The sequence below is a fragment of the Rana temporaria genome, chromosome 3, assembly GCF_905171775.1.
Source record: "Rana temporaria chromosome 3, aRanTem1.1, whole genome shotgun sequence".
Lineage (NCBI taxonomy): Eukaryota > Metazoa > Chordata > Amphibia > Anura > Ranidae > Rana > Rana temporaria.
In genome coordinates this window covers 225353272-225366338 of record NC_053491.1, presented here as the reverse complement: position 1 = coordinate 225366338, position 13067 = coordinate 225353272, and the positions used below count along the sequence as shown (strand labels likewise).

Genomic DNA, 13067 nt, shown 5'->3' with positions numbered 1-13067 from the left:
TGCCAAGCTTGTAGCATCATACTCAAAAAGATTTGAGGCTGTAATTGGTGCCAAAGGTGCGTTAAAGTATTGAGCAAAGGCTGTGAATACTTATGTACATGTGATTTTTTTCTTGTTTTTTATTTTTAATACATTTGCAAAGATTTCAAAAAACTTCTTTCACATTGTCATTATGATGGGGTATTGTTTGTAGAATTTTGAGGAAAATAATGAATTGAATCCATTTTGGAACATAACAAAATGTGGAAAAAGTGAAGCGCTGTGAATACTTTCCGGATTGCACTGTATACAGTATCATACACAGAAAATTCAGCACTGACCTTCCGCAACCTTTCCCCATACAGCTTTATAATTGGGTAAGCAAAGCCAACACAGCCAAAATACAGTTGAGGCAGGAAATGTAGAAAGCCACATAGAGGAGTAGAGATATTGCAGTCATACCACTAAAATAGGTCGTTTTTAACTTGTCCATAGTGGTCAGTCGTTTTGCTTATTTGCTAACTTCCAAGGCACGTTTTAATTTTATTGCAGATATGCAGGACCATTCTTGAAGCCAGTGAGAGAAGGACAGGCTCCAGGATATACAGAGATAGTTAAGCGGTCAGTTCAGTAACAACTTTATATCATTAAGCATCATCTTAAAGCTTGTATACAATTATACATTTCAAGAGCCTTTAGAAGGTCAGTAAATCTAGTCCATAGTCCTGACGGAAGGCAACTTTTCTTCATACTGAAATGTCCAATAAAAAGCATAGGGACATAGGTTAAAAATGTTTAAAGGCAAAGCAACCTATCAAAGAGTCCTTGGGCCAGATTCACAGATATCTGCGGCGGCGTAACGTATCGTCTCTACGTTACACCGCCGCAAGTTTTCAGCGCAAGTGCCTGATTCACCAAGCACTTGCGTGTAAACTTACGGCGGTGTAACGTAAAGCCGTCCGGCGCAAGCCCGCCTAATTCAAATGGGGCGTGTACCATTTAAATTAGGCGCGTTCCCGCGCCGAACGTACTGCGCATGCTCCGTTTTGAAATTTCCCGCCGTGCTTTGCGCGAAATAACGTCGCCCCGACGTAATGTTTTGAATGGCGACGTGCGTAACGCACTTTCGTATTCCCGGACGACTTACACAAAAAAAAAAAATTTGAAATTCGACGCGGGAATGACGGCCATACTTTAACATGGGCTGTCTATTGTTACACCACCTCAATAGCAGCCGTAACTTTGCGACGTGAAAAGACGACTAGCGACGACGTAACGAACGCGCGTACCTTCGCGGATCGCCGTAAAAGCTAATTTGCATACCCGACGCTGGAAAACTACGCGAACTCCACCCAGCGCCGGCCGAATTATTGCATCCTAAGATCTGAAGGCGTACAAAGCCGTACGCCTGTCGGATCTTACCCAAATGCCGTCGTATCTTGTTTGTGAATTACAAATTAAGATACGACGCGGCAAATTTGAAAATACGCCGGAGTATCAGCAGATACTCCGGCGTACTTAGTCTGTGAATCTGGCCCCTTATTCTTAATTGGTAATTTTTAAGTGCAGTAACCCATAGCAACTAATCAAAACCAATTCTGTTTTTTTGTGACTTTATCAGAGTGAACTATAATTGGTTGCTTAAAGTACAATTTAGGAATATGAATTCTTTATTGAACCATAAATCACACTATGAACAAAAGTAAAATTATTCTGTACGGGCCATATTAGTTTTGTTTTTATTTGTTATTTAAATAATTTTGTCTAGTTAAATCCGTTTTTGGAATTTGTTTCATTTATTGGTTTTCAAATTAAATTTTTAATTTGGCATTCAATGTCAAATTTATTCTATTTGAAATTTGAATTTCAGAAGGTGGTTATATTCTTCCCCCTTTTTTTTATTTTTTATTCCATTGTATTGGTTTTTCTATTCAATTATTTTCTATTATCTTCTTTTCTATTCCAATTTTGGAAGACCGTTATATTCTTTCTATTTTGTTCTATTCTCTTTTTTTCTATTCTATTCAAATGTATTAAATTAACATTTTTGGAAGATGGTTATATTCTTCTTTATTCTATTCTTTAGTTTTTTTCTAATTCTATTCTATTATTTTTTATACTAATCTATTCTATTAGAATTCACATTTATTTATTTTTAAATTAGAATTTTGGAAGATGGTTATATTCAATTTTACTCTATTCTATTCTATAGTTTTTCTATTCTATTCTTATTTTTTCTATTCTATTCCAATCTATTCAGTTTGGAATTCTAATTTCAGAAGACGGTTATATTCTATTTTATTGTATTGTATTGTTTTTTCTATTCTACTTCATTCTATTCTATTTTATTATTTTCTATTCTATTGTATGTTATTCTTTTATTTTCTATTCTACTCTTTTCTGTTCCCCTATTTTCTATTCTATTTTATTCAATTTTTTTATTTTCTCTTCTATTCTGTTTTACTCTATTCTGTTTTATTTTATATTCTTTTCTTTTCTATTCCTTTATTTTCTATCATATTTGATTCCACTCTATTATTTTATATTATATTCTGTTTTGCTCCATTCTGTTCTATGTATTCCTTTCTTTTATATTCTATTGTATTCCATTATTGTAATTTAATTTAAAATTTGATTCAATTTCGATTCAAATTTTGCCCAAATTTTGTTTTGTTATTTAACATTTGTTTAAATTCATTACTATTGTAATTCGGAAATTCAGATACATCCGAATTTCCAAATAACAAAAAATGTGTCCAAATTTCGAATTGGAACAAAGCACACATGTCTAGGCCATATACAACTGGGCGTTCCTACTTGATTGACAGCCTTCCGACCGTCGCATACAGCGCGTCACCGGTTTCTGAAAGTAGCCAAATGTCGGTGCGCAGGTGCCGTATAGCGCCGCACCAAAGTTCGGCAACTCATGACGCGCTGTATGCGACCGTCAGAAGGCTGTCAATCAAATAGGAACGCCCAGTCCCGAAGACCATACCCGGAAGCGGCGGGAGAACATCTATCTCAAAAAAGGTAAGTACTGCATTGATTTTAACCAAAACACCCGATTCTGCTTCCCTTAATTAGGCCCAATCTAATGTTAAAAAAAAATTTCGGGTGAACTCCCGCTTTAAGTGAAAAAGAACTTTCATCTTTTTTTTTCCCATAATGAATGCCAATTTTTCCTACAACTCTGTTGTGTGTGTGATAACAGCCACTTCCAACAACTAGTAGTCTTGTATTTAACCTCTTGACCACTGGGCACTTAAACCCCCTTCCTGACCAGACCAATTTTCAGCTTTCGGTGCTCTCACAATTTGAATGACAATTACTCCGTCATACGACATTGTACCCATTTGAAATTTGTGTCCTTTTTTTCACACAAATAGAGCTTTATTTTGGTGGTATTAGATCACCTCTGGGTTTTTTATTTTTTGCGCTATAAAAGAAAAACGACCGAAAATTCTGTAAAAAACAAAAAAAAAAAACTTGTTTCTGTCATATTCGCAGGTTATTTCTCACACACAGCATATGCATACCACGAATGACACCCCAAAACACATTCTGCTATTCCTCCCGAGTATGGCGATACCCCATGTGTGCAACTTTTACACGGCGTGGCCACATACAGAGGCCCAACATGCAGGGAGCGCCATCAGGCGTTCTGGAGCACCCAGGCCAATTCTGACATTTCTCTCCTACATGGAAAAATCACAATTTATTTGCTAGAAAATTACATAGAACCCCAAAACATTATATATGCGGAGTATTGGGGTATTGCGGAGTATTTGGGTATTGGGGTATTGCGGAGTATTGGGGTATTGCGGAGTATTGGGGTATTGGGGAGTATTGGGGTATTGCGGAGTATTGGGGTATTGCGGGTATTGCAGAGTATTTGGGTATTGGGGGTATTGCAGAGTATTTGGGTATTGGGGGTATTGCAGAGTATTGGGGTATTGCAGAGTATCGCGCAGGGTATTGGGGTATTGCAGAGTATTGCGCAGGGTATTGCAGAGCATCGGGGTATTGCAGAGTATCGAGGTATGGCAGAGTATCGGGGTATGGCAGAGTATCGGGGTATGGCAGAGTATCGGGGTATGGCAGAGTATCGGGGTATGGCAGAGTATCGGGGTATGGCAGGGTATCGGGGTATGGCAGGGTATCGGGGTATGGCAGGGTATCGGGGTATGGCAGAGTAACGGGGTATGGCAGAGTAACGGGGTATGGCAGAGTAACGGGGTATGGCAGAGTAACGGGGTATGGCAGAGTAACGGGGTATGGCAGAGTAACGGGGTATGGCAGAGTATTGTATGTATTGGGCAGGGATAGCTGAGCTGGGAGGGATGGCTGGATCTGTGACTGCAGTTGTCACAGATCCAGCCACAGCACTGCTGACACCCCGCGCTCCCCCCCCTCTCTCCTCTCCTCTCGCACTGTACCGAACGGTACAGAGAGGAGAGGGAGGAACCGGCGTCATCAAATGACGCCGGTTTGTTTACAAGTGATCGCTCCGTCATTTGACGGAGCGATCACGTGGTAAACAGCCGCGATTCGCGGCAATTTACCGTGATCCGTGATGCGCCGGGTCTTCTAGACCCGGCGAGCACGGACACTTCCGCGAGCGCGCCCCAGGGGACGCGCAAACGCGGAAGTGCACGAGGACGTCCCAGGGACGTCCTGTCACAGTAACTCGACCGCGCTGTAGCAGTATTTTTGCTATAGCGCGGTCGGCAAGTGGTTAAAGCAGGAATCTATCCACCCCATTTAGTTATTTTTCATAATATATTTACAGTCCTGATAAGTGTACTAGAGGCTAATGCCGCGTACACACGATTGTTCAAACCGATGAGAACGGTCTGATGCACCCTTTTCATCAGACCAAACCGATCGTGTTATTTATCCATCAGTTAAAAAATGTTTTAAAATTAACCGATGGATACCTTACCGATAGAAAAAAAAAACGATCGTTTGTAGGCACGGTTGAAAATCCACGCATGCTCAGACTAAATTAGGGGACGGGAGCGCTCGTTCTGGTAAAACTAGCGTTCGTTATGGAGATAGCACATTCATCACGCTGTAACAGACAGAAAAGCGCGAATCAGCTCTAACCACTTTTACTAACACGCGGTAACACGGAATCAGCAAAAGCAGCCCCAAGGGTGGCACCATTGGATTTGAACTTCCCCTTTATAGTGCCGTCGTACGTGGTTTACGTGACCGCGTTCTGACACAATCGTTTTTTTAACCGATGGTGTGTAGGCACGACTGACCATCAGTCAGCTTCATCGGTTAACTGATGGAAAAATCCATCAGACTGTTCTCATCGGATTGACCGATCGTGTGTACAGGGCATAACAAGCATATACTTTATGAGACAAATAGATATGAAGGAAAAGTGACATTTTGTTTTAAATTTTACAGAATATATCGGTAATCTGAGTTGGTAAATAACACAGCTGGTAAATAAAGATTTGATGGTTGGGTTCCCCTTACCTATATAGCCTACGAGTAGTTGATCACTGTGCCTTCTTTAGTTTTACACCTTAGGCTGAAAACACTAATTATATGAGTAGTGTACTGTTATTGTCCAAATATAAATGTATATGTTGACAAAATTCTAGGCCTATGGACCTCAAAACAATAAAACGTCGTTTATCGCAAGGATTAATTAGGACAAAAGCAGAATTCCAGAGAGATGTCTTGCTAATGCTTCAGAACTGCATCATGTACAATAATGTACAATACACACTACACCAAAAAACATTGGAGATGCAAAGGGATGTGCTGGAGATTCTACAGGTAGGCTGATAAAATAGTTGTAGTTTGCTGGTCCCACACAAAAGTTTTAATTTATGACGTATGCTTATTGCATTCTACTGATGAGTGTATATATTAAAATAGCTAACTGCAAGTTGGAAATGTACAAACTACAAATGAAAGCAGTATTAAACCTAAAACTGAAAATGCATTAAGGTGAAAAAACATTTTACCTTTACAACCCCTTTAAAGAATACCTGTTATAATATAATTTTAAGAAGTATGCTATTATTGTAGGCTTATGCTGCGTACACAAGACCGTTTTTCATGCCATGGAAAAAAACAACGTTTTTCTCGACATGATTGCTCTCAAGCCTGCCTTGCATACACACGTTCGTGATAAAAAATGCTTGAGCAAAGCGTGGTGACGTACAACACATACAACGGCACTATAAAGTGGAAGTTCCATTCGAATGGCGCCACCCTTTGGGCTGATTATGCAAATTTCCCTTCTCATAACTAACTTGCTTCTGAGAATGCGTGTTTTTTCACCCGTTGTTAAAGCCTCTACACGAGAAAAACAACGACTTGAAAAACAACAAGTTCTAAGGGCCAGATCCACAGCCAGCCGCCGTAACGTATCTTTTCCCATTTAAGTTACACTGCCGGAAAATTTCTACCTACCTTCCACAAAGCACTTACCTAGAAATTTTCGGGTGTGTAACTTAAATTCCGCCGGCGCAAGGCGTTCCTATTCAAATGGGGGCGAGTCCCATTTAAATTAGGCGCGCTCCCGTGCCGGACGTACTGCGCATGCTCGTGACGTCATTTTCCATAGCGCGAAATTACGTTACGCCGAGCTTCGGAAATCGCGCCGGGTCAAAAAAGTTGCGTCGGGAAAAAAAAAAAGATACGGCGGGAATTTTTTTAAAAAATAAATAAAAATAACAGCGTCGCGGGTAAGAAGGGTCTACTTTTACAAGGTGTAAACAGTTTACACTTTGTAAAAGCAGCCCTAATTTTACACATGCAACTTAATACTTACGGAGAAAAAAGGAAAGCTTCGTGGATCTCCGTAAGTGCTAATTTGCATACCCGAAGCAGCATTACGACTCAAAATGCCCCCAGCGGCGGCCGCGGTACTGCATCCTAAGATCCGGCAGTGTAAGTCCCTTACACATGTCGGATCTTCTGCCTATCTTTTGGAAACTGATTCTGTGGATCAGTTCCAAAGATAGAAACAGGGATACGACGGCGTATCAGTAGATACGCCGGCGTATCCCTTTTGAGGATCTGGCCCTAAATTTTTAATGCTCATTTTTCTCGTCGAGAAAAATGCTCTGGAGCCTACACACGATAGTTTTTAACGACTAATTTAAAAAATTGAATTTTTCTCGTCATGAAAAACTGTCGTGTGTACGCGGCATAACTCCTGAAAATTGTGGTTGTCTAGCTGTCTCTGGCTTCGGTCATTTCTGATTTACTGATCTGCTGCAACCATGCAACAAATAGCCCTTTTTTCTGGGTCAGTGACAAAGAATTGAAGTCAAAGCATCAATTTGACAAAAAGGGTGATAGTGTTTTTCAGGAAGATAAATTAGCAATAGCAGCATAGATACTTCTGTCATAACAGGTTTTCTTTAATAACCACCTCAGTATCACGGTTTCTAAAAGCTATAACAGAAAACACACACAGGCGGGCAATGTGCCTGTGATCAAGCTATAATTGGACAGTTCAGATCACAATGTACAGAACCAGAGTGATACTCTGTATCTTGTGATCTTTATAAATCAATGGCAGCATCACAAATGTAAACACTGCCAGTTTTCACAAACGTTCAGCCCATTTACAATGGAGTAAGACTGCTTTCACATTGAGCAGTTTTTGAAGTGAGAAAAGCTCAAGAAAAGCTGAAAAAAATGCATTCCTTAAAATGTTATGTATGTCTTCACACTGGTCTGTTGGGCTTCCGTTGCCATGTAAAAAATCCAAACGTACCAAAAACACACCTCTCACTGAAATGCATTAAATGTGCCTGTGTTGCATTTTTTTATGCGGTTTTTGAGTCACGTGTCCTGGGAAAATCCCACAACAACACAACACAACACAACAGGGACGAACCGGACTCCCTGCTGTGAGCCGCTCCGCACAGAGATGTGAACCCAGCCTTAAGGTCATTTTGATTAAAGTAAGGAAAGACAGGTATATGAAAGCAATCCCACATTTTTGGCGTTTCTTTCTTAATATAGTAAAAAAAATGCAGTGGTTAAATACCAACAGATGAAAGTTCTATTTGAAAAAATGATAAAAAGTTAATTTGGATACAGTTTGGTATGAATAAGTAATTTTCAGTGAAATTATCATTGGGAAAAAAAATGGCCTCATAATGAAGGGGCGTATACAGGCTAGTACCCAAGTGGTTAAGAAAGCACACTGGGCCAGATCCACATACATGTAGATCGGTGCAGCGTATCAGAGATACACTACGCCGCCGTACCTTACCTGGCGTACTTTCAAATCCACAAAGATTTTGCGCCGTAAGTTACGGCGGCGTAGTGTATTTCTGGCGGCGGATTTAAAACTGGGCGGGTTGGGGGCGGGTTTCATTTAAATGAAGCGCGTCCCCGCGCCGAATGAACTGCGCATGCGTCGTCCCGAAATTTCCCAACGTGCATTGCGCTAAATGACGTCGCTAGGACGTCATTTTTTTAACTTAGACGTGAGTTACGTCCATCCCTATTCACGGACGACCTACGCAAAAAAAAAAAAATTCAAATTTTGACGCGGGAACGACGGCCATACTTAACATGGCAATTCTATCTATATGCTGCAAAATACCAGCTTTAACTATACGCTGGAAAAAGCCGACTACAGACGACGTTAGAAAATGCGACGGCCGCACGTACGTTCGTGGATCGTTGTAATTCGCTAATTTGCATACCCGACGCGGAAAACGACGCGAAATCCACCCAGCGGACGCCAAAGTATTACACCTACGATCCGAAGGCGTACGAAGCCGTACGCCTGTCGGATCGAAGCCAGAAGCCGTCGTATCTTGGTTTTAGGATTCAAACTAAAGATACGACGCAGGAAATTTGAAAGTACGCCGGCGTATCAGTAGATACGCCGGCGTACTTCGTCTGTGGATCTGGCCCACTGTATTTTGCAGTGCTTTAGAGGTGAGGATTTTTGGTTTTGTTTGGGCCAGAGATGACTAGCTGTCATTGTTGAGTATACCCCAAGCCCACTCTGAACTATGGAGTTCCCCATACTGCATAAGTTGAATGCTAATTTGGCTATAGGAGAAGGGAAACAAATGAAATATTACCTAATTCCTTACTCCCACAAGCTTCTTCATCTGTTTGCAGCTGGTCGCAGCTAACTTCATTGTGTACAATGCAGAACCAGCAGCTCTGCACTGAACAGGAGGATGTCAAGGGCGTACCCATATTCCGGACTCGCCTCGGACCTTGTGCTTCAATGCACAAGGAATGGACCCTTCCTTTTTGGGATTTGTGCTAGAAGTGATGACACGTAAATACCTTCTGTTTCAAGAAGTCATATTGTAATTGTGGGAGATGGGCAGTTTAGCAGAATGCAATATTGCAGTTGTAGAAGTGTGTCTCTCATCTAACCAATTGTTCCTTTTTGCTTATTTGTGTTACAGGTTCTAAATCTGCAGATATACCAAAGATATAAGACAAGCAACTGACAATGGATTGAGAAACCATATTTTTCAATTCTCTTTCATGCATAATTCTGAATTCTTCAACCGAAATATAACTAATCTGAGCTGAATTCTGCTTCTATCCAGAGTTTCTGCTGTAGATATTGAATGTCAGTTCACACAGTTACAACATTGTTAATGTTCTACCTATTTTCTGTAAACAATCAATTGTATATACACTGAGGGCTGCACCGCGAGTTAGATGCTCATGTATGTATTTGTATTAGGCTGTATTCACACCTAACACATGTTCACCACAATACACTGTATACAGTACATGTGTTGTCATTCATTCAGGCATTTACAACACACTTATACACAGTATAAAGTAATCTCCTACACTTCAGAAAAATGCACTGTGTGTTGTACAGTAGTGAGCTGCACCAGCTAAAAGTGTTTCTGTCTTGAGGTTCTTTAAAGCTGAAGTCCATGTTTCCTGACATTTTAAATAGTTAATATTAGGGTTAGTCTGGACCAAACAAACTATTTCCATAACGAAGTTGTGTGGCCACCCTCAGCACTGTAAAATATTGTGGTAGATACAGCCACACACAATTTGCAGTGCTGTGTTACTGCAGAAGTACGGAGATTTCCCCTCTGCTGCCGGTACAGGATCAAACAGGGCTGAGTGCTTCTCAGCCATTCAGAGGAAGCCTTGTATTTTTATGAATGAATTCAAGGCTTTCTCCGATTGGCTGAAGTGAAGATTGTGACATCATCCGCCCGCCTCTCCATCTTGGGCAAGTAGAGGAAGATTTGTATTCATTCATAAAAATACAAGGCTTCCTCTGAATGGCTGAGAAGCATTCATCCCCACTCGATTTTGTTCACAAACGGAAAAGAAATTTGAGAACAATTTCAGCTATTTCATGCTCTGCCTGAAAGTAAAAAAAAATATCCAAAACTGGACATTGACTGGAACCTAAAGCCTAAGTCTAGGTTTCCTGATATTTTAAATAATTTGTTTGAAACCTAGACTTAGGCTTTAGGTTTCATTCAAATTAATGGGCTTCTATAGTATATCACTCATCAATGCACAGAATGTACACATAAATGTGAATGAAGCCCTAGACATTTTATTTGATCTTTGTGTTATTTGATATTTATTAGAAAAAGATTAAGGGCTGTAATTTAGAATTCATTTTCAAAGTTTGTTATTTGTTAAAACATTGCTAACCGAAACAAAGTTATTGATTCCAACTAAATGGGTGCAGTGTTTTTTTTTGTTTAAATATTTTATTGGTATTTCAGAAAAAGTATAATATAATAAGGCAATACACATGTGTAAACATATCAAAACAGATAGTACATAAAATGGAGTGGATCAACAATATCCACAGAACAGAAGAAATCATTAAAAAAAAAATAATAATAATAATAATAATAAAAAAAAAAAAAAAAAATATCATATTATCACATCAGTGGAACTAATTAAAAAAGGCCCATTAGGGTCAGATCGAAGGATATGACTGTATATCATAACGGAAATTATGTAGTAAAAATAAATAATATTACTAAAAATGGGGGAGAGTGGTTTTAAAGTGGTTCACGTCAATAGCATTGTGATTGCAGCCATAAAGTCTTATGTTATCCCCAGACAGATGTTCCAGAATTCAAAGCAGGCTGGGAGTGCCAAAATATCTAAACACGGTTTCAACTTTGGGCAGGCCATTCCATAACATGCTGGATGTATTCATTTAGTGCATTTAGCACCCTAGACAAAGCTTTTTATTAGTTTTGATTTGTTTTTTTAAAGTGGAAAAATGGTAAATCCTCTGTCAGGGTTAAAAGGGTTGTAAAGGAAAAAATGTTTTTCCCTAAATAGCTTCCTTTACCTTAGTGCAGTCCTCCTTCACTTACCTCATCCTTCGATTTTGCTTTTAAATGTCCTTATTTCTTCTGAGAAATCCTCACTTCCTGTTATTCTGTCTGTAACTATACACCATAATGCGAGGCTTTCTTCCTGGTGTGGAGAAAGCCTCTTGAGGGGGGAGGGGGCTAGCAGGAGTGTCAGACCGCCCACTAACACACAGCTCCTTTCTATATCTGCAAAGTAGAGAGTGTCCTGACTTGCCTGCTCGCCCCCTCCCCCCTCAAAAGTCTTTATCCACACCAGGGAGAAAGCCTTAGCATTACTGCATGTAGTTACAGACAGAAGAACAGGAAGTGAGCATTTTTCAGAAGAAATAAGGACATTTAAAAGCAAAATGAAAGGATGAGGTAAGTGAAGGAGGACTGCACTAAGGTAAAGGAAGCTATTTAGGGGGGGGGGAATTACCTTTACAACCCCTTTAACAGCTGTTATGGCCTTGTTAGAAAAGAAATGGCTGCACATCCAGGAATTCCGATTGCCTTTTATCAGGGCTCAAAATTTGAAGTCACGAGCCACTAGCCAGGCCTTGAAAGTTACTCGCCACCAGTTGCCCCACCCAACCCCTTCCCCCGCCCCTAAACACACCCTCATAAACGATCTCATGAAATTACATTGTTAAATGTTTTATGCAGAATGAAGTTACAAAAAATAAATATTAACAGCAATATTACATTACACAGCCCTTGTACCTCTGGACCCCTTTACATTACACAGCACTCTGGACCCCTTTACATTAAACTGCATCCTGCACCTCTGGACCCCTTTACATTACACAGCCCTTGTACCTCTGGACCCCTTTACATTACACAGCACCCTGTACCTCTGGACCCCTTTACATTACACAGCACCCTGCACCTCTGGACCCCTTTACATTACAAAGCCCTTGTACCCCTGGACCCTTTACATTACACAGCACCCCTTTACACTACACTGCACCTCTGGACCCCTTTACATTACACAGCACTCTGGACCCCTTTACATTAAACTGCATCCTGCACCTCTGGACCCCTTTACATTACACAGCCCTTGTACCTCTGGACCCCTTTACATTACACAGCACCCTGTACCTCTGGACCCCTTTACATTACACAGCACCCTGCACCTCTGGACCCCTTTACATTACAAAGCCCTTGTACCCCTGGACCCTTTACATTACACAGCACCCCTTTACACTACACTGCACCTCTGGACCCCTTTACATTACACAGCACTCTGGACCCCTTTACATTACACAGCACCCTTCACCTATGGACCCCTGTACATTACACTGCACCCTGCACCTCTGGACCCCTTTACATTACACAGCCCCTGCACCTCTGGACCCCTTTACATTACACAGCCCGTGCACCTCTGGACCCCTTTACATTACACAGCACCCTGCACCTCTAGATGCCTGTATGTTACACAGACACCCCCCCTTAACAGTTCTGGGCCCCCTACATGTTACACAGACCCCCCTACAGTGCAGACCCCCTCCCTATAGTGCAGGCCCCGGCTACAGTGCAGGCCCACCTGCAGTGAAGACCCCCTTTATAGTACAGGCCCCCCCTACAGTACAGACCCCCGCTACGGTGAAGACCCCCCCTACAATACAGACCCCCCCTTCCTACAATACAGACCCCCCTTCCTACCATACAGACCCCCCCTTCCTACCATACAGACCCTCCCCCCCGCTACAGTACAGACCCCCGCTACAGTACAGACCCCTGCTACGGTGAAGACCCCCCCCTTCC

General features: G+C 41.2%; 1 protein-coding gene across 4 annotated transcripts in view; it reads left to right on the top strand.

Moving 5' to 3' along the window:
• BRD8 (bromodomain containing 8) overlaps positions 1 to 10542 on the top strand; it is a 77356-nt gene extending 66814 nt beyond the window's left edge. For 2 of the 4 annotated variants that reach the window (XM_040344369.1, XM_040344368.1), the window contains exons 25-27: positions 532 to 600; positions 5598 to 5775; positions 9402 to 10541. In XM_040344369.1, the coding sequence (XP_040200303.1) occupies positions 532 to 600; positions 5598 to 5775; positions 9402 to 9446 (292 nt within the window). In that variant the 3' untranslated portion in view covers positions 9447 to 10541. Of the gene's footprint in view, positions 1 to 531; positions 601 to 5597; positions 5776 to 9401 lie in introns of all 4 variants that reach the window. The other 2 variants (XM_040344371.1, XM_040344370.1) reach the window with 2 other exon arrangements.
• The last annotated feature ends 2525 nt before the right edge of the window (positions 10543 to 13067 follow it).